At 37.4% G+C, this 23,116-nt stretch overlaps 1 protein-coding gene across 2 annotated transcripts in view; it reads right to left on the reverse strand.

The window, feature by feature from the left end:
- The window catches only part of LOC132198298 (mucin-12), a 60,974-nt gene that overhangs the window by 15,630 nt on the left and 22,228 nt on the right, over nucleotides 1-23,116 (reverse strand). For both annotated transcript variants that reach the window (XM_059622251.1, XM_059622250.1), the window contains 2 exons: nucleotides 20,366-20,527; nucleotides 2,443-2,693 (listed from right to left, as the gene is read on the reverse strand). In XM_059622251.1, coding sequence (XP_059478234.1) covers nucleotides 2,443-2,676 — 234 coding nt within the window. In that variant the 5' untranslated portion in view covers nucleotides 2,677-2,693; nucleotides 20,366-20,527. The remainder of the gene's footprint in view (nucleotides 1-2,442; nucleotides 2,694-20,365; nucleotides 20,528-23,116) is intronic.

Below are 23,116 nucleotides of genomic sequence, written 5' to 3' on the forward strand. Positions count from 1 at the left end.
CTTATTTGCAAAGATAACGTCATCCCAGCCGGCCTGCCGTTTGGCGACCTTTCCTCCAAGGTGCGTCAGGAGAGCCCCCACTCGTTACATATAAATTCACTCCACACAAAGTTGCTGCTGATTTTTTTTTCTTATATTCCAACGAGGCAAAAGTTCAGTGTCAATATCGCTTTCGAGGCCGCTTTACGTTGTTTGGCCAGGTGTGTGTTCAAAGGACTTTGCAAATCAGCGTTTGAACAGCACATTGCATTGTTCTTTTATTGCCGCCCTAAACAGGTGCTCAACGTTATTGGCACCTTTCAGGCGTTACGAACATAAAATTGGCGAAGGATTTCTGTTTAGCACAGGTCATCTCAGAGATCTGCGGAGTGAGATAGGATATTTACTTGCCGATTTGCAAACATTGAAAACGATTGTCTGTCAATTAGCGAAAGGACTGTCAAATATTGAAAGAGAAAATCCAAGGGTGAAAGAAAAGGCAAAAAGGTGAGGGGGGAAAAGCAAGAAAGGTTTGTTGTTAAATAAAAGCTGGTGCGTTATTACGTCACTAGAAAAAAGAAAAAAAGCTCCAAGTTGACTTCATGCTTCCATTCCCTCTTATTTTTAACATTTCCGCATAATTATTAATAATGAAATCTTCATTTTCTATGCAAATCGATTTGGGCTGCATTGATGTTCAAAATTATACCAGTAGGTGATTAAAATTTAAATCATTTTCTTTGATTACCTGAAATTATGGTAATAATTTCAATTTATTAAAATAAAGACAAAGTTTTCTCAATATTCCTATATGAACCAGGAATCAATAGGGAAAAACAGTCTATTAAAATTTAGAATTCCTTATTTTAAATAGAGGAACAGTTCTTCATCGTGAATAAATTTTTTAGACAAATAATACAATAGAATTTTAATCAATATTTGTTTTTTATTTTTTTACCTGTTAGAGAACCTGCATAGGATTTTTTTTTTTTAGAATATAATTTTACCGATTTTCATCACGATTTGATTTGATCTTAAATTCTTTCACACCCCTTTTTTCTCTCAGCTAAACGGATTTAACGCTATTTTCTGATCGTATGACTGAAATAGATATCTGATATCCAATGGCAATTTCGAATGGACGAATACCAATTTCCAGCAGCACTTCTGTGATTCCATGGTGCGATTCAGCACACAGGGGTAAATTTGTTTGGAACGACTCCAAAACAAGAGCCTCCATCCTGCAGGCGCTAAAAAACTCTCAAACGTTTCATACAGGAAAGTTTGCGGCGCCGGAGACAGAGAAATAAAAAAATAATTTAAGCGTCGCCGACTTTTTTCCATTTTCATTTCGGAAAATGTTTTCGCTCTCGCATTGCATACCAAAACCATTCATCAAGATCAAAAGCGGCCGAGAAATACACTTTCAAAGACAGAGGCGAGCGAGTCCAACTGCTGAGAGAGATAATGCGCGCCGTCTGGAAAAGCCAACATTGGACGAGGAAGAAATTTCCTTTGTCGTTCGAGTGGCTTTTCTCGAAAAGCCGGGGTTTTCAAATGCAGGCAGTGTTTTATCAGCAGCAAGTCTGCAGGGGCCTATACACTTAATGCACTCTCCACAACAGCCCAGATTAAGCAGAAGAAAGGGGGGATTTTTTTTTAGTGCTGTCATGGAAATTTGTTTCTTGCTTTAGGCGCAATTAATTAATTTTGACCAATTACACTGCAAAATCAGATTAAAATCCCTGCATACACACAACATTTAATTCTAAGCAGATGATTTCTCGAAGGCAGCAGATGTTTGGGTAGGGACGTTTCTTTTGGAATGAAGAAAGGAACTGCTATTGTTGCTATTCAAGAAATAACTGGGGTGAGGAGCAGCAGTACAATAAAACAGTTTTAAGGGGATTGGTCTCTGCGGCTATTTTTCGCTGCTTCGGCAGCAGTCCGTGTACCCCATATGTCCATGAAGTATTAACAACTGCTCTGGTTTGCCACTCTCCGCAGCTATGCAGACAAAATCTTCCCTTCTTTGCACTACCCACGAAATGGGGTAGTAATTTATGGGGATCTAACTAAGAGTGCACTCTTTATTCGTGAACAAAATTACTTCCTTAGCTATGCTGATAATTTATTTGCCTGTTAATTGTTAATATCAATAACTTATATTTTTAATCAAAGAGTTTAGTTAATTTTATTTATTATTTTTTAATAGCATTATTTATTTGTTAATTTGTGATAAGATTAAATAATTTCATAATATAGCTTTAAAAAAAAATAAAGGTTATTATATTGGATTTGTAAAAGTTGAACAAATATTTAATAAATTATTGCTTTGTTTAAAAGTTGATCCGTAATAGATACTGCTAATAGTAAATGCAATTTTTCTGCCCTTGGTTCTATATATGGTGACAGCAAAATTATTGAACATAATGTTATAAAATAATAAAACAATAAACTGACCTGGAAGAGCCTGTATCCACTGTCGTACATCCAGAACTCGTGGCCCTGCTTGGGTGGGTGCTGCTGGTGCGGATGTGCGGACACCAGGGTGGACACCCTCTGCAGCTTGACGGCGAGACACCCTTGCAGCAGGAGCAGGCACCTGGTAGGCCTGGCGACCACCAGGCCGCCCCCGGAGTGGTGGTGCGACGGCACAGGGGTGAGCTGGCGCGACTCGGCTGCGATCGAGCCCATGGTCGGCGTTTCTCACTCTGGAACAGGCATTTCGACACGTTCACTACTCGCTCACTCACTACTGACTGACTGTGCCACAGAGAAAGAAAAAGAGAGGTCTGGTGGGTCGGCGCGACGCCCCCCTCCGCAGTCCGCGCGCTCTCGCCGCGATCAGGAAGGTCTGACTTTTTTACAAATGGTTTGCTCGCCTACCCATACCGACTGCCGCATTAGCATTTTCCGTCTTTGGCGAATGTGAACACGGATTGGCAACAAATTGGGGTTGAAAATAATTGCCAAAATATTAAAAATTATGTTTGAATTTGAGCAATTGTTTAATTTGGTTCACAGAGAAAAAAAAATTAAATTTCCAAAACTCCTAAATTTTACAGAAAATTATAATATGATATAATTATTTGTTCAAAGCAAACGAAATAACCGTAATAAACATTAATTTGGTTCATTTTTAAATTTTAACTGGCGGATAATTTCACTATTTACTTTCAAAAAGTGGATAACAATAAAATAATTATTTCAAATGCGGGTATTGACTTCAGTAAACACAGTCATTATTATCATCTGTAAAATAAGATATCTCTGTAAAACTGCCTAATTTGTAATCGCAAACTTTAAATTGCTTCCAAAGAAAGAGGAAAATGCCCAGTCCGTTCCTAGAAAAACAGAGCTTAACGTTCCACAAAATTTATATTGCGAATGCATGTGCGTGTACAAATACCATGTTTTTGCTCCACACGCTTTGAAATTCCCCAGTGCCGGGTATAAACAGAGTTGCGGCTACTTGTTGGGCAGAAGTTTGCCTAGAATATTTTATTTTAATCGTTTTATGAACCGGACTCCTTTTTTTGCTAAAAGCGGTACTATTTTATGCAACAACAACGCGGATCCTTTTCGTTATGAGGTAATTTTAATATCGCGGTTTACGACTCCGGCGGGGAGGAATTTTTATGGATTTTTGATGAAACGAAAACGTTTGACGCAACGCAATTATAATCTGCTGGCGAATCTGCTCACTTGGCCGTAGCCATGTTGTCTGAAGATAAAACGGAGAACGATTTTATGGCACGCAGAGAGGGAATGGACTTTTGATTAACTAACCATCCTCCTCAGGCGTCGTAAATTATTTTTGAATATGCCGGCTTTTAGCGAACCTTGACTTTTGACACTGATGCGAGATGCTGAGAAGTGATTAAATTTGTTCAATGGAAGTGTTAAACAATAAACTTTTAACTTAAAGTAACTATTTGGCATAATATGATTTAAAATAAATTTTTATTTCATGTAACAAAAATAAAGCATTGAAGTTTGCGTATGAATAAGGTAAATTATATTCTGTTTTACATTCTTTGCTCACTTTTTTTTATTTAAAAATAAAAATCAATAAGCTTTTTTGTGACTTAAATTATTTATATTTAATACTTTGTGAATATTTTTACAGCTATGCATCAGTTGGTTTTTAACTTTTTTAAACTGTAAAATTCCATACACTGATCAACGTATAGCGAAAGAGGGGCGCTGTTTAATGAAAATTTTCAACCAACCTGAATTGGCATACCAGCATCTGAAGTCTGCAGACAACTATTATTTTGAGCCCAGCATCATACAAATGGCAGCGAGTCGCGCAAAGATGAATTTTAATTACAATTAAAAACCGGCACGTCCAGTTCTTCCGCGAGCAAAATTTACATACAAGTCATGTGCGTATCATAAGAAATTGAGTAAGGCATTAAGTTCGACGATGGAGCCGGTGTTTTGCAACGTAATTGACGCTCAGAATGCAGCCCGAAAGGAATTTAAAGATCATAAAACTCAATTTTTAACTTGGGGCCTACGTGATGTTCACTTCGTACACAGCAGCGAATTGCCAGCACAGGTCTAATTATTTTGCCCTCTAACCCAAGCAGGTGACGCGCGACCAGATTTGCCAACCCAGAGAGTGAGATGGGCGTCTTTTGAGCTTTTATGGGGTTTTCTCGGAGGAGCGGTCAAAATGCTCAAGACCGCTCGTTGCAAAATTCTTGGCAAACGCACAGGAATGTTTTATTTTCATGTCCATTTTGCAATTTTGAGAGGAATTTGCTAGCAGTAAGAAGAAACAAATTACTTTTTGCTCATGTTGGACCTTGCCTTTGCATCGCAAAATTGTTTATTCGAATAAAATGTTGAAATTAAATTATATCTGAGCTTCAGTAATTATAAACAATTTTTTATTCATAAGCGAACCTCATTAACCCTGCAAGATTGGACATTTTCACATTTGTCCCCAAAACTCGCGCATATAATGGCGAGCAGAATCGATTTTCGCGATGTGCACGACGGCACACAATGCAGGCGAGGTGCCGAGATCTAACGATTGTTGAAAGCAAGCGCCTGTTGGTGACACCGACGGCGACCATTAAGGGGTCAGCACCGTAACGGAAAGTCTTTTCAAATCAATGCAATTGCTCTCTGCGTGGAGAAAAGCGCACTCGGCTTGTGTGTCTTGGTCGGATATGCGTGATGTGCACATTTATTTGTCTCGATTGATCATGCGACGACCTTTCAGCCCGCGGAAAAGAAACACACGACCCACTAATCACTTTGGCGCAAAATCATGCACAAGGCGCACCATTGTCCTCTCGCCAGCTGATTTTACATCCTCGCTTTTGAACTCTGAAAGGGCATAATTAAGAAACTTTGGGAATAAATTTTTCAATAAATTCTTTTTTAATATAATATTAAAATCTCTGGCCTGTTATTACCGATGCAATAGATTTCAAATTATTATAATTTCCAAAAGCCATCACGCTTTTTAATGCGATTGATATTGTTAAGGCGGAAGAATTTAACTCGCGCGAAATATAGTGATTGACCCTTTGACCTGGCGAGGTGTGCTTTGCCATATGAATTTCCCTTCCTGCCAAAATCTCACTTTTTGAGTTCTGCATGTCCATCCGGCACTTTTACCCAAACGTGACTTTAATTTAAGAAAGGCCTTTAAAGGTGATTACGTGGCTGTTTGCTCTTTAAGGTCCATTGTTCTCGCGCGCCGACTTTCAGCTAATTCGCCACGGATTAGCCTTCTTATTTTATTTGGAGAAAAGAGTTTGACAGATGCAAATAACAAACGCAACGTTGCACGCGATGAATTCGACGCTTTTATGTTTATTTGATGCGGTGTAATGGTGCCTGATTTTTCCTATTCACAAAAGCGATATTAATTTCTTAGACATCTGCTCATGATGTTTTCGAATATGAAAGGGTTTCCTGCTCGGCGAAAGCATCGGCGTTACTTAATGCCAATGCGATAATATAATTTTACCCAAACAACAAAATGCATTATGTGCCTTGGAAAGTTTTAATTCGCTCGGTTTTACAGATTTTATAACAACAGGGAAAATACAAACATGACTTGAAATATTAATTTCCTTCTCGGAAGGGTTCAGTTTTATTATCAGACGTAATTATCATCTTCCTCGAGAGAGAAATGTTTAGTTTGTTCGCCACATTGAATAACAAAAAAAAGTAAATATAAAGTAGAGCTGCTGAATATTAATCACTTCCTAGCCTATGAATGTGCTACATGGTGCGATAAAACGCATAAATTACCGCCTGCAACGATAATAGGCAGCTCTCTATATACACACGTAATTGCAGAACGGAGAGAGAGAAATCCAATTTTAATTGCTTGGAGCATTGAGAAGGGTCTAAATGCAACTTCCTCCGATTCAATTAGACGCTTGTTTGTTAACGCTGCATCTGCTTATGTCCCAGGAATTATCCGATGGAGGAAAAGTTTTTTGTTTCCATGTAAAAAACCTTGCGATTCCTGCTACAACTAAAAAAATATTAAACATGTAGGTTGACAGGGAAATTCTATATTATTTCAATCACGGCACAAAATTTGAGGAATGGAAGCAATACTTTTTTAAATAAATTATTAAAATTCTATAAAATCATTTAATTCTTATGTTTTATTAATTTTCAAGCAGATATAAAATGAATTAAACAAATTTAAAAATGAGTAATTTAATTATGCAGGAGCTAAAGTACCGTTTTACTACACAAACAAGGACGCGTCCTTTGCAACTTTCTGCCGGGTCTTTCCGTGGGCACCACCTGCACCAGTATTATTGCATTATAAGATGTGGGTGGCGTTTCAAAACGCGAGCAGCCGGATTAACGACATTCAAGCGCACACGAGATTCAATCATGAAAGCATCTCATTAGGAGAAAGCACTCACTATTCTGCAATGCCCACAGTTTTGCTTTCAAATGCATTAGCCGTGCAGCTAAAGAGCTCGCAGCATGTACCGCGCGATAAAAATGTGCACAATTTGAGCGATGACGCGAACTCTTTTTAAGTAAATTTGAAGAAGAGTAATTTTTTTGCAACCAAACGTGGTGTTGCATTATCTCACGGAAGAAAGCGAAAATTTTAATTACGAGTTCCAACTAACAAGGAAATTTCTCGTGTTAACATCAGCGCGCACCGCGTGCATGCTTGTTTGCGTTTGTTATTTTTTCGCGCTGACGCGTTAGACGCCTTTTTAGCGGGCGGAGATTATTTTTTTGTGCGCACGCAAAAGTGTGCGGAGCACTTTAAAATTAATTTGGCGGTGTGGGAAGATTAAAAGCTGCTTCACATTATTTGCTGGGTTATCTGTTTGCACTCTGAGCCGGAACACTTAAACGCTCATTAACATAAGGACGTCCTTTTAAGGTACAAATGGTTTTCTAATTTGAAAAATACACTCCCTTAAAAATTACCATGAGAAATGCATGGTGAGAAAACCTAATTCTCTAAGCTGCATTTTTTACCTTTATAGTTTCACTTTCAGATATTTTAAACTATTAATTATTTTGTTTTTACTAAAAATGCTTTTAACCCAGCGCGCACAGCTATTGCTCGACTGACATCAAATCTTTGTCGGACAGACGTCCTCATTGCTCGATGGTTGCAGTTGCACGCCGGCGTGCAACTGAAATGCAATGCTTGGACGTCTTCACATGCAATATATGGGACTTAAAGAAAAGTTGGTGGCGCGGGAGCCCACAGGTTGCGGGCAGGTTGTCCGATGATTGCAGGCCATCGGCAACCGCCGGACAATCACCAGAGGTCGCACTAGGGCTCTCAAGTCATCAATCATCAACCACGTTTTGGTTGAGTCTTGTTTGGATCGGACTGCGGACATCATCAAGAATTTTTCCACCGAAAATCGCTAATTATCAAAGTAATCGCGTTTGCATCAAAACATTTAGTGTGCAATTTACGTTTCTAATGACACAACATACAAGGAGAAACATGCAGTTCATGGAATTTCAAATTAATCAAGGTAGATTTTGAAGATATTTATTCTCTTTATGTTCCATTACCATTTGTTGGTATTTTTTATAAGTTTTTTTTTAATAATCCATCCTAACTAATAATTTCCTTGAAATCAAATTTCAGATCAATGGAAAATCGACATCCATGAGTTTGGGGCAACTAGCTGATATATAATGGTTGTGATTTCACCGTTAAATTAATTCCTAGTAATGCATAAAGGACCAACTAGTGTGTGATTTACAAACAATCATCGTGCGTTATGGACCAATAGTTAAAGTGATTTAATTGTGAATATTTGCAAATTTCACTGTTCATTTTTGTGAGTACAAGTTTTATCCATTAAATAATATTTGAACTTGAAATTTTGTGGACTTTAAGTTTTGCAACTACCCATTAATTAAGAAAAAAGCAAAAAAATTATTGAAAGATGAAAATGACGATTGGATGTCAGCCGATCGTCAGTCCGTTCAACGCGCACTGACAACCGGCCGACATCGGCCGTGTGAACAATTGAATGACCGTGCGTTGCAAGCGACCGATGTTCGGCGTTGCACGCTGGCCAACATCAAACGAACGTTAGTCGAGCAATGCTGTGCGCACTGGGAACAAAGTTCTCTTCTTTTTCTAATCAAAATGTGAAAAAGGCATTTATGCATTTATTTAATTACTTAACAAATGTTGCAAATTCCAGGTTATTATTAAACATTATTTTTTTCAACATTTTTCCCTGTGATTATCTGTAATTTTTTAAGATAATTGAAATTTTTTCAATTCAAAAATTAACAGACGACTAACCCATGCTATGAATATTATTATTATAATATATTGCACGTATATTATTTTTTAATACATAAATGCATTGAAATGTATTTTATTTGATTGAGAAATATTTTCCACCGTCATACTAGGAAGACAAATTGATGCACTGGACATAATATAGAATTTCAGTGCAAATTATTTGCATGTAATGCAAATTGTCAGATACTTGATATTAAATCTTTCCACTCGAAAGAATGTCAAAACTCGATACTGTATGTCGACGTCGTGCATTGGAGATAGATCTCGCTTGTTTGTGCACCAACGTGCTCGTTCTAGTTCATTGTTTTCCTACAAGCCAGCGTGAGAATGGCATTGAAACGCCAGCAAAAATCACCCATGTCGTAAATAAACACCCGACGGTGTTCATTTTTGTGCAAACACACTCCATTCACTAGCTCGCGTTGGAACCGGCGACCCAGTCTCATCAGACCTTTTTGCCGAGAATCAAAAACCGCAGACTCGTAACGTGTGACCGAGCGCCCAAGCAATCCCACAAACTTCGCACGCGGTCAAAGGAAAATTGCGATTCCAGGAGTTTGTTTTTATGTAATACGCACTTGAGAAACAAAACAATCTCGGTAAGCTTTGACGCACCAATAAAATATTGTTATTAATTTCCTGCATTGCAGCAGGAAGTAGTAAAATGGTTTATTCCTTTTCGAGAGCAACTTACTCGACTGTGCACTTCTCACTTTTGTTTCCTCGGCGAATAATTCAATCAAGAGTGCCGAGAAGCGATTTATTATGCGGCACTTTGCTCGCCCACTCAATGGAACAATTGGATTTATGGGCATGGTTGAGTTGAGTGTGTCTCTCGCGCACCGCGACACTCACAAATTTTACACTGATAAAGTTCCCATTAATTTTCAGGAGCAAAAAAATGTAGCATTTTAAGGACTTGAAGAATAATAATCATTTTTAAAAATACTGTAATTTTGCAATGGAAAACATTTTGTTTTATTTGAGATCTGCAAATTAACTTTGTATAACTTTCTTTTCGTGATTTTATTTTTTTACTGAATGCTAAAAACAGCTGAATAAATCATGGTCGGCTCATTATTTCCAAGCATAAAGTCCATTACCTTCAACCGTGAACTAATCGACGTATTTTAAAACAAACATTCCGGACGGCTTAATAAACAAACAGTGCGGCGCTCCTTGAGTCCGTTCACTGCCGTTTAAAAAGGGAAATTCGATACCCACCATTAAGGGAGAGATAAAGGCGCACATCATCATCGGCGGGCGTCTCGATTTCCAGTCCGGTCATTAAGTCCAGATAAGAAATCATTTTGCCCGAAAACGGATAGCGCAATTTTACGCTGCTTGGGCCTCCGACTCGGATGCAGCAGGAAAGAGTGAAATAATAATAATAGACCGTGTGCTTAACTCACACTCTCACTTTTGCACTCACAACAGCCGAAACAACACAACTCGGAGCGCGCCCAAGCGTATATTGCCTGGCGAAAAAATTGCTGCCGCCGACAGCAAGGCTGCTCCATTACAACTCATTGGCACTACCGAGAGTGCGTGGGAGTTGAAATTTAATTTGAACCGATCTGATCGGCCGAGAAAGAAAGTCGGTAGCTTTTATTCGACCGCCATGCGTGACACTTGATGCAAGTTGGCGACTTTATCTCTGACGCCGGCAATTTCATCTCTGCGAGACGAGGAAGTGCTTTAATTGTGTTACTGCAAATCAAATATGCGCCAACTCATTTTCTAAAAATTTCACCGGCCTTTTTAAAATTTTTAATACTTTTCTATTTACAAATTGAAGTTAATAGATTTAAAAATGGAATACAAAGTTTGACACCGCTTCATTTAAATTATTTGGGTTATTTAACTTTTTATTTAAATTGAATTTGATGTGTTTTTATAAGAACATCCTAAAATTTTTACAATTTTTAAATTTGAAGGCACTAAACGTATAGAAGTGTAGAATCAGGAAATAATATTTTTATTACAATTTGGCCTAAAGGTGCTGACGAAATTTCATAGCATTGACTAAATTAGCATTACCAAGTTAAACGGAGACCTTGAATCACTCCGTCAAAATCTTGCATCGCAATTTCACGGGTGCCTCTCTTTTTATGATTTTTTTTATCCATTCGCTGAGCAAGACCGATTTGATTTCTATCAAAGCCTCTCGGAAATCACGACCGTCCGAGATTTGCACGTCGGCGCCGCCTTCATTATTTTACGCCGCATTGTTTGATTTTCGGAGTGGCCTTGAACTTGCCCGAAAACGCGGCGAATTAATTCATAAACGTCCAATCAGCACACGTGTGATTCATCAGCCATTAGTTCGCATTGTGTTTGCCGAGCCTTTCAAATGGCATGATTTGCTTTTTCGCGACTCCATTAGCGAGTCCTCTGGCCGTTCCCATAAGCCAACTTCTCTCTCCTAATAGGAAAAGAGCGAATTTTTAGCCGAACGTGTTTGTTGTCCTACTTGGCTTAAAAAATTCATAATATAAAAATAATGAATAGATTTCACTGTTGTGTTTAATTCGTGAGGTAAAATTGAAAGTGAATATGCTGTGCAGAAAAATATGACTTGCAAGTTGCGTTCGGAGGACAAGCTTTGGGTAAGCCGGCGTCGGAAACATGAAAAGGAGCCGGTCGCTTACAGAGTGACCGAGCCTGCATGAACATTAAAGTTTTATTTCTGTTGACGCAAGAAATTTTCGTGCTGCAAGAAACGATTACTGAAAAATTAGCAGGTGATGTTTAACCAAGAAGACCTATTTTGTGCTAGGCCGAGTGCAAAAAACTTGGGTCATTACATTTTTTGTATAAACATTCTTTTCATTAGAAGTTTATTTTATTCCAAGAAAATATATTCTTATTGAGAAAGTTTTACAACACTTGAGCTTAAGATCTCAGATTTAAAAATCGACATTTCTTTAATTAATGGCTATGGAGATTATTTAGCTCATCGGGGCAAACGTGTGGCGCAGGTGTGTTTTTGTAAATTGAATGCGCAGCCTCGGAGTTAGAAAATCAATTATGAAAACGCCCAAAAAGATGAAAACCAATTATCTGCTCATCTCCCAAAAGAAAGTTGCGCGTCTCCAGCTACAGGCGAGTTACCGCATTAAAAATTAAAACCCGCACAAAATAAGCATTCATAATCCTTGTTTTGTGTCATTCTTTAATGGCAAAATAATTCTCCATCATTCAAAAACAGCCCGAGGAGCAGACTGGAAAAAAACAAACTCGACGAAGAGGAAATTATCCAAAATTGGAACACGCGGCGAAAGAAAATAAAAACAGGTGGTTTAATTGCCTCTGGTCTGCCGGACTCTTAGTCAGTGCAGTGACAAAATACGAGGACACGCAGAGAGAGGAATGGAAAAAAGTCAGCGCGAGAGTATTTTATAATTGCGCCGGTCAGCAGAGCAGCCGCGGCGTGTTTGTTTTATGTATTCCTCTCAGGAGAGACGAGTCTCGATTTCACTTTGTGATCGCCAATTAAACTATTAACCTGTCCAAAAACAATAAACAATGCAGCGCAGATCGACGCCGGCGACACACAATCACAAAAGCGCAGTACACGACGAGGAGAAAGAGAAAAATGGATCTCGCTCTCTCGAAAGGAAATCGCGAATGATTCGATCAAAATTTTGCACGTTCATTATCGAACCATTAAAATGCCTTAAACAAACAAACGGTTCATTTGTCTCATGCGGATGTTTCAATTGAATATGAAAGTGGAATTTAAACTGAAACAATTATTAAAAGTCAATTTAACGTACGTTCAATTGAAGGCGAGAAATTGTAAAGTAAATTAACAGTGGGAGGCTTTAGAAAAATTCCTTCGAGCATCCAATTTGACTTTTCATTTTTGCATTCATAGTCATTAAGCTCTTCTCTCTATATTGAATCACACAAATTTCTCCAAAGATGCCAACAGTTTTTTTGAAAAGATTTCATTTTTGCAAGCAAGCTTCCTCCTTTTTCGATGCGGAGCGTCTTCTTTTCTACTGACGACCGCAAAAACATCATTAAAAGTCCATCATGTTCCTGCCGGGAATATACAAAGAGTGAAAACAGAGGCAGCCGACAGCAGCATCCATTCCGTGCATTACCATTTTCGATTTTGCTGCAGCATCTCCTTGTTCTGTGTATAAGATTTTTTGCCGCATCCGCGAAACCGAATGCAGGCAAAGGCAGACTTATTGGCACCGCGCGTCTAGACGGCCCACGCGACCGCCTCACGTCAACTGAAAAGCCGTAAAACGCTGACTGCGCCCGGATGTGAGAATATCTGGAGAAAAAATTCGCATCGGATCAGGAAGACGGGGAAAATAAAATATGACAGCATGTTTTACGGACGCTCCGTACGCAGAATGGCATGGCAAGATCATAAAAATAAATTTTTACGCAAAAAGTCGTCCATTTTTTACAACTTCCTTGGCAGCGGCTTTTTTTTGCAAAAGCTTCTAATGCAGTGTCGGTCTCTTTAAGGAAATTTGGGACAAAATTTATTTGCTCGGCTATCCGACCGACAAAGAATCACCACTTTGTTGAAATGCTGTGTGGCATAGCAACGCTATTTTTTTAAATGGATTGTTTATTTAATTTTTACTGGCACACTTTTGGTTCAAAGTATAATAACTATAATTTAAATGTTCTCGTTATATTAACACACGCTCTCATTAAGTATTTCAAACTCTTAAGCCAAAATAATGTTTCTGATAGTTATTTTATTTATTTTATTGAAAGAAAAAAAAATTAAAATCATATATTTTGTTACCTACTACAATTTATTTAATTTTTCTATCACTAATAAAGTTTTAGCAAAAAAATTTCATTATAAACAAAATATGGTAAATTGAAATTTTTCAAGCAAGTTGCGAAACTTTTAGAGAAAGGAGTTAGGATAAAAGGATTGAATTACACGCTGGATAAGAGGCGATGACCTTTTGAACAAATTAGCTTAGGATCAGATAAATCGAACCTCCTACTAAATCACCACACTGCTGTGTTTGGTTACTTGGCCTAATGGCCAAGGAAGTGATATAGGACTGCTGGCTGGCGCACATTGAAATTTGCCATAACGCGCAAAAGTTAAGGAAGCGAAGCGGAGGAGCAATGAATCATGTTGTATTGGGTTGTGGATTTAGACCTTATCCCTTTGATATGGGTACATTTTACGAGGAAGTATAATATGATTTAATGATCTACTGATTATAACTCAATTATTTAAAGTGATTGTTGTATATTTATTTCTAAGCATCAATTGACTATCTATTGCTATACATATAAATTTGTTTAAATTCCATATTTTATTAAATTATACTTTCATTAAAAGCATTAAAATTAATGTTATTACTGGGAACTATTGAATTTTATAATATAAAAATTTAATATAAATCATAAAATTAATTTAAAAAAAAAACTAGAATATTAATGAACAAAATATAAAAATTAAATATAATAATAGTTATTGTTTTTTATAGTTTAATTTCATAATATTTACAAACATTGATATTTTAATAAATAAACCTTAAATATGGCTGTTTTGTTCAATATAAACAGAATATAATCATGAGAAGGTTTCCTCAATTTGAATTTCTTTAAAAACAAAAGCAATTTCATTCATAGGATATTTATTTTATTGTGCGAACGGAATGCTGCATCAGAGACATTGCTCAAGATCCATTTTCCCAACGCCTGTGTACATTACAATCATTCATCTGCTGCAATTTTGCATTTTACAAAACTTCCTTGCCTCACTTCTCGAGTCGATGTGGTACATACGCCTTTATCGCCGCAAACAATCACTCCCTTTATGGAATGCAATATTGCTATTTGCGCGCCGCACACGAGCTGGTGCGCGATAAATTCAAATAAGTTCCTCTCTGAAAATGTGCATACGACTGGGTATCGCACCGGCCGATCAGCGAAGAATAAAACAATGCGCGCTATTACACTTTTGCGGAGGAACGGCAATAAATCCGGGGCGTTCGCGCTCCATTTGATAAGATAATGAGCGCGAAACAATTGACACTGCGCGCAAAACACACACATGTACAAACACCCACTTGTTCAGCGCGCATAATATAGCATAAACCGATTTCATTTTCAGCAAACAATGGGACTTGTTCACAAATCATTTATGGGTAGCTTTACTCGTTTTGCTGCGTGTGACATTGAAAAGCTTTTATAAGGAATAATACGTACTTTCATGTCTGATTGTGAATTTTATTGTAGCCAAGTTTGGATGGTTTTCTTGAGTGGTTTGGAAATTTATTTACGAACAATCTTAATTCGTTTGATTTTATAACTTCTTATAATTCCCCTTTAAACTGAATTTTATTGTTAGCCACAATTAATTTTTCACTATGACATCAAAGAAAATATTCCATCTAACTTTCATTTAAAATAATTACCATCCTGCTCATCAATTAAAAGCAAAATTCTAGAAACTGATGCGTTCACACGCATAATGAGATTTCCACTCGAGCAAATAGGTCAAGCGCCTGGCGCATATAATCTTTTAATAATGCAACACAAACGAAAATGAAAATGCATTCTTTGGTTCCACCAAAGTAAAATTTCGCAGGCCAGTAAAAGTGTCATATTTTCACTTGGCAGCTCGAGATGATTAATCTTTTTTTCTTTTGTGCATCCAACGTCGCTTTATTATTAAAAAGAGAGGAGGTGCTATACCGTGAGATTATTTTTAAAGCACATCATCATCCACCGTGCTCTATTAAGCACCACATTCAGCGAAGAAAAAGCGTTATAAGTTGCATTTGAAACAATTTTTGATAACTCTCTCTGATTGCACTTTTGCTTTTCTTTCATATGCGGAATTGCTCAGCACGGAATGTTATAAAACTATTATATTCGCAGCCGCATCTCTTGTAGGGAAGATGGGAATATGCGCAAATAAGAAGAAAGAGACTTTGATGGCTTTTTCACATAAATTAAAAGTGGCAGGAGCGCAACAAACCGCACTCGCAACTCTTTCTCTAATTCACGGAAAATCTCACCTTGCACTACTTTGTTCACACATTATGTGCCACCACTGATTGCAATCAAGAATCCTCTTTGTTTATGTTTATGTATTGATGCTAAAAATGTGTTAGATAAATATTATTTGGCGTAAATTTGTTACCACCGAACTTGTGTTTGAATGAAAATGTAAATATTTTTCAAGGCAACGCATAAAAAGCAATTCATTGAGAAATATTAATGTTATTTTAAATTTTTATTTTGTCATTAATTGGATGAGTTCATGTATGGGGCAAAGTTGCCCTCAGTTTGAACCCAATAAACAAACTTCTGAAACTAAATTCCAGATGCAATCACTCACTACATTTGAATACTTTTTTCAATCTTTATAATTTCAATTTTTATAATGAAATCATAATTCACCTCAATGTATGTAGTGGCACAGAAACATTATCCTCTTAGAATTAAACTTACAACAATATAGCATGTAACGTTTCAATATAATTTACTTGAATTTATTTTATTAAAGAAAGGAATACAACTATAAAATACATGCAACATTTTTATTGCATTTAGTAACAGCTAAAATTATAAATAAAGAAATAAACTAATAATAAATAAACATATACAATTTTAAAATAAAATTATTAAAGATAATACAAAAATATTTAAATTTGTAAAAAATAATATTATTAATTACTTTCATAACTATTATTTTATAAACTTTGCGTTGGACATCTCTTTCCTTCTCTTTTGAAGAGCAGAGAGGTTTAAAGGAACGCGTGAAGAATTGTGGGAAATTATTTGTGTGTGACACGTCTTGTGGCATGTTCCACATTCAGGAGCAAAAGAGTTGCCAGCTCCGGTGGTGGCGGGTTCACGTGAAATTGCACTTGGCTGGGGCATAAGAGAGTAATTACGCGGCGATATTATTACACGGCGAGCTGCACTGGTGTATGCACCGACGAGCGGCCTTAATTTGATGCAGGTCTCGCGAGATCGTCCCACGAGTCCAATTTGTTTATTGCACCACGGCTTTCTTCGCAGCACACACGCCATGCGGCACAAGAATGGTGTCGTCGTCTCATCCTTTTTATTGTCTGTCGACGTGCCGCTGATGTGAATTACTTTTGATGCCGGCAGAGAGTAATTTTAGAATTATGGCCCTCGATTAATGGAGGTTAAGTTATTATAAATTATTTAAGTGCTGACATTTATGAAAACTCGCACCATAATTTGTCTCAAGAGTCCTTCATGAACAACCGTAGAAAGTTTGTTTCGATTTATCTTAATCCCCAAGTAAAAGTTATTTAAGGAAGGTTCGTTGATTTTGCAATTTACAGTTGAAGGTACTTAGAATTAGCGAACAATTGCAACTGCGGAATAAAAAGAACTTGTTTGTTTTTGCTCCCAGATTAATCCAAATTGTTAGATAAGCCGTGAACAATGAAACTAATTAAAAGAGCGGCCTTCCAACTGTTCAGGTCCTTAAAACCCAAACCCAGTTAATTGTCCTCTCAATCCTCGTCACTGATTTCACGCTCGCCGCCAACAATTAGCTCTTTGACAAGCAATCAAGCACCGTGAAATCTATTTAAAGAGGTAAAATAACTGGCCACTCTTTTAACTTCGGACACAGCCTGAAAAACCGTCTCCAGGTGCGTAAATTTACCGTTGCGATTCCATTCTGCACTGACGTCATTTATTAATTATCACCGGTGTGCGAGAAAACCCTGCTTTTGTTCCCTTCGGTTACGCAAATAAATTTCAACACAAAAAAGATGCATTTTGTGCGACACCGAACGAAAACTCTTCAGCTTTATATTTCACTTCTTTAACTCCGGCTTGCGGTCTCGACGAAACGATTTCGTCGGAAATTTAGGAGATACGCTGCACTATTCTAAAATAATACCCCGGTCTCATTTTCCTGCTCATTAAGCACCGATGTTTTTCGTTCACCAAATTAAATGGGCTCGCTCTCGAGGCAGGAAATCGCCGGTGAGATGCCGATGCGGCGCCTTTCCGTCGTGACTCTATGTGCTCAAAAAAACAAAACAAAGTGTGCTGGTCTCCAATTCTGTATTAAAGGATGAGCCGCGCCCGACACTTCGTCACCCACGACGCGAGCCACGCTTTCGAGATCAACGGCAGCTAATTTCCTGCCTTATTTTTGTATTCTTCAACACCTCGAAGCTCTAACTCGCCGAGGGTAAATTTTTGTTCTAATTATAGGGATGTATAAAAACACCAAGCTCTGCCCTACAAATAGGAAGATATTTAAATTTCTGTCTATTTCATTAGCTGGTTGGTAGAAAAAAAAACTATAAAGAGTAATTGGATCAGGAGAAAAAGCAGCTTGTCATATAGGTATGTAGAACACGTGACTCCGTCACCCCTATGTCCTTTTCCGGGTTGCACGCGAGGGGTCATGCGAGTAATATTCGGGATCAAATGACCGCTGCCTTCACACAATGCTCGGTGGAAACGACTAACGGGTGCTCTTTTGTTTTTTGATAAGAGTTCCGCACCTGTGAGGCGCACGTCGATATGAATTACAAACGGAAGCGGCGCAAATATCAAACTGAATAACAAAACCTTTTAGGGTCCTCTCATTGTCAGTCTTCAGCACCAGGAGAGACATATTAATAAATTTATTATTTATTTGATTTGGTGCTTCTTTTTTAATTTAACAGTAATTTAATTTAAATTTTTATCACTTTCATGTTGACTTGATTTGATTTTTTAGTTTACATTTTTTTATAGATTAATTATTTGTACAATGGATATAAAAAGTAAAAGTTCCTGTGTGAAGTAAGATAAATCAAACACTTATCCAACAAAGAAAGGCCTCGGTTAAACCTTCCGAAATTTGCATCACGACTCGTTCAAGCATCCTTTCTTGAAAATGTGGGAAAATTAGCCGTCATTATTATTATTTATCACCTTTCGCGAGAGTGACGAAACACGCGATTGTGCCAAACAATGCTGCCTGCGGTTGGGAAAATTATCCGAATCCTCAATAAAACCTGGATAAAAATCGAATTGGCGCGGAAGTCCTTTCGTCTGATGCAAATAATTTGTTTCACTGGGTCTTTGGGAAACTGGGTTTCTGTTGAATGGAGCCACGAACGTAATAAATTGCTGGAGCCACTATGCGGTTTGTTCTTTGAGCAATAACAAAATAAAGCAGCATAAAGAAAATCAGCCGCCGCTTTCAGTTTGGCCACGATTTCGCAGCAGCGTGTGTGTGGTAAATAAGGTGTGATTTATTTATTCACTCGTTGCTCAATCAAATATAAATACACGGTGGCACAAAAAAGTGTTAAGTGTGAATCTAGGCCGTAACCTGACTGCATCTGACGGGCATTATTATATATTATTCTGATTGAAAGCCGAGAAGCAGAGCACCAAGAAAGGACGTTTGGTTTTTTTTTTTCATCCTAGCCAATGTGCAAATCACGAAATGAATTTTTTTCCTGTATTAATGATTCAGAATATGTGCTTTGGAACTTAATCCTTCTTGCCATTAGTTATTGTTAAAAAAATGTAAGCAATAAGAATATTCACTAATATTTTTTATCTTCAGATTAGCTCTGGAAATTTTGAGATGTTACGCTCGGAAGCGAAAAGTACAATACTGGGCAGGCAAAATGCGCCCGGCTGGGAGTCGGTGCTGCTGCTGCTTTTGCTGGCCGATGGTAAAACATCACCAGACAAGCAAGTCAAGGGTAACCCGAGAATTCCAGGCGGCAAAAAAACCAACCTGCCGCCGACGATCCTCTGCTGGCCCTTTTGCCGGCCGCAAACTCGTTCTCCGCCAGCCAGGGCTACACAACTGCATATATATCGACGGCGAGTGAGTTTATGCTGTGGTCGCGGCAGCCGGGCATGCTCAAGTTTTATTTCATGCCGGACCGACTCACTTTTCAATTCTGACTCGTTTATTTCGCGCAAACAACACACACACATGCGAGCGATCGAGTGCAAACGACCGCAAAATCTGCAGGCCGCTTTGCGTGTGTGCGAATTTATTGGTCAGGTGTGGTGTTGCAGCCCCCAGACACGTTGAAAAAATGGTTTGACGCGCGCCTTGTAATTTATGCATACTGAAGTCAATAACCCTTCACTCGTATAAATAAGATTTACATTTTTTTTTAATTCTTATCTATTTAAAATAAAAATAGAAATTTGTTTTTGCAATTGTGTTTCTAGTTATTTGTAAAAGAATAAATTAGATTTTATATTTGTGGAGAAAAACTCATTAAAAAAACCCAACATAAACTTAACTCTATAAATAAATGATTAAAAAATTTGCAAATTTTAAATTAACAAATCATCTTGGAAAAAAAACGCATTAATCATTTTTATTTTGGCCTCGGGTCTTCATAAGAAATTACACTCAATTAATTAGCATGATACCAAAGTTCCATTTAGAAACTATAAAAAAAATCATGGCATTGCCCTGACGGACACTTTAAAATTTGTAAATTAATTTATTTTCAGATGATTTTGCATAGCCTAATTACATTATTGCCAATCCTGCTCTTTTTACATCCCAAACCAAAATAAATATACAAGTTAAAAAAAAAGTAAACTCACCGGTTGTCGCTGCCGAATTCAGCACTCGTAAAGGGCGGGGAGCGGAAACGAGACTGTTTTGCAGGATGATTGAAGAGTCCAATCGGGTTTCACTGCGGATCAGCTTTGAAGAGGCCGCCGATTTTCGCCACCTCTGGCCTCTCGGTAGACATTTTCCTCTTTCTGTAAAACGAAAACGAGACACATCCTCGATGAGTGTTACTGAGTGACCTGCATTTTCAAACGCACACAACGCAATCAGGTCGCCTGCATAAAATTAAATTATCTCTCTAAGTGAGCCTACAGCACCGAGAGCATGCTCTTAATTCGCTCGACAATTAAGTTCACTTAGCGCCTCTAGATAAATGGAAAAACGAACAAAAACATACAGCAATAATAAAGTAATAAAAAGCTCTAATACGTTTCCACCATAATTTTCTTTGTATGAGAAAATTTTAATAGAAAGTTCTGCTATGCGACTCATTAAATACTCCGTCCTTGGTAATGATTTGGAAGATACGGTTATTTTCCTGGCATTAAAATGACAAATTATGATGTTCGCGACTGCATAATGGGCTGACGTGAACTTGAGCTGCCATGACGATAATATTTAATGCTGTAATTTTTATAGTTATTGTTTGCAATGGAGTATAAATTTTTCCAGCTCAAAGAACAATAAGCCTGTTTTTCGTCAAAAGGCGTCGACCTCTGCTCCATTCCATAAAATGCATATTTGATTTTGAAAGTTTGATTGAGAAACTGATGTGTTTGTGCGCCGAAAAGTCAGTTTTGAGGAGGCTGAACACCCAGTGATTATACACCAGCGTCATTTGAATAAATTTGATTGCCCCATTCATTGGGTGGACCGTTCATTTCACGCTGGATTAACGAGAAATTTATCGGGATGTGTGGCGCATGCATCACGCGTCTGAATCTGTTCAAGCGGAAAAGCAAGCTTGGGAAAAGTCCTTCTCTCGTCTGTTCGGACGTGGCGCCTTTCTTTCCGCGTCAATTCCAAATGTCGCGCGCGTGTTGGTGATAACCTAGAGGCGAAAAGTCGTGTTGCCCGTCCGATCCATTAATTCAATTTGTGGTGTCAACAATGTTTAAATCTGAGCAAGCTGACTGTGTGCACGCGAGTCTCTGCACTTGTGTTGCATTAAAAAGCAATAAATAAAATCAAGCGTCAAGTTTATTACGACAGAGTTCTTATGTATTTTAAATTGAAATTGATTATTTATTATTATTATGCAAAATGATTTTCTTGCTTTGATTTCGTTGTAAGAAAAATAGATCAGTTATAAGATAAAGCATCCAAATTATTAAGTAAAACTATCAGAATAACAAAAAGGCAATTAAATCATTATGGAAATTAAAATTTTTTATTAGGAAATTTACAAATTTTAATAGCTATTTAGATTCTTTATTTGATACTGTGAGCTCCATAACAAATATTCTCTTCCTTTTCATCAAATTGTAATAAATATAGATTAAAACTGCTATAATAATATTAATATAATTAATCTGAAAAGATATTAAAAATAGTTTTTACATATTTGTTTTATTGATTTTAATTATTTCATTAACACAAGTGAAAACTTTCTTATTTTTTGATTAATTAAATTTGAATATGTATCATGTATTTTATTAATCTCTACTTCAAACCTTTCACAATTCCTATACGTTACAAATTTGTTTTATTTTAGTTCTAGGGGCACCTTTCCCCAGCGCTGCAGTGTCAGGTTGAATTTCATTCATCCTCGAGTGCACCGTAATTACGGGAATGGCGCGACCTTTCAGCATGTTTTATGCTGCGATCGATTCGCCGATTTCGATCGCTCAATGGCTGGAGGTCGCAAATGATTTATTTCCAGCAAGCGCCAACCTGGAAATGACGTGTTCCTTTTGGCGCCATATAAGGCACACGGTTTTATTTCTAAATATGCAAACACACCGAGAGCAAGGGGGAGAAAGTCGCGCTCTCAGAAACACACTCTCCAGAGTATAATAATATCTATTGTGGCACTTGTTACTTATCTCTCTTTATCCAGTCGGCGTGTCACTGCACTTGAATAATCTATGGGATGCTGTTTCCTTCTGCTGCAGCGCACAGGTTCTTTCTTTCTTTCTTTCACGTATGTGTATTTATTTATATTTTCAAGCGGCTTCCAGAGTGCTCGCAGAGGCAAGGTTATTAATACGTATGTAAGAGTGTGTGTGTGTGTGCTGAATAGATGGAAAATAAAGGTCGTGGAGAATTGAATAATTGGAATAAAGGCTGCCGCTTAACATGGCGCATAAACGTTCGTACAAGTGCATACTTCTCGGTTCAATGCCTCGGACCGGTCGGTTTTGAATGCTGTGTTTTCTCCAATTTAAGTTTTCATTTTGGGTCAAGCTTTTTAATTACATTCCAAGGGATTAAGTTTAATTTTATCTTATTTAAATGTTAAATTAAATCCATGCCGGCAGATAATGAATGGAAATAAAAATTTCAAAATTATCAATCATACAAAAGTGACGTTCACTTAAAATAAAAACTATAAAAAGTTATTTTGTTGAATGAAATTTAAGTCTCTTTGAACTTGTAATATTAAATTTAAAAATTCTTTGAAATGAAAAAAGGCTTTTAAAAACCGAGTAGTTAGTATTAGTGTTTTACCACGCAGTTGAAATTATTATCAGATTCGCGACTTAAGTGCACATAATGAAAACGTTTCAGTGAACATCAAGGAGCAGTAACTCATAATGCAGACGTTTTACGTTCAATTA

Source organism: Neocloeon triangulifer, unplaced genomic scaffold (genome assembly GCF_031216515.1).
Source record: "Neocloeon triangulifer isolate White Clay Creek 2 clone unplaced genomic scaffold, ASM3121651v1 ptg000012l, whole genome shotgun sequence".
Lineage (NCBI taxonomy): Eukaryota > Metazoa > Arthropoda > Insecta > Ephemeroptera > Baetidae > Neocloeon > Neocloeon triangulifer.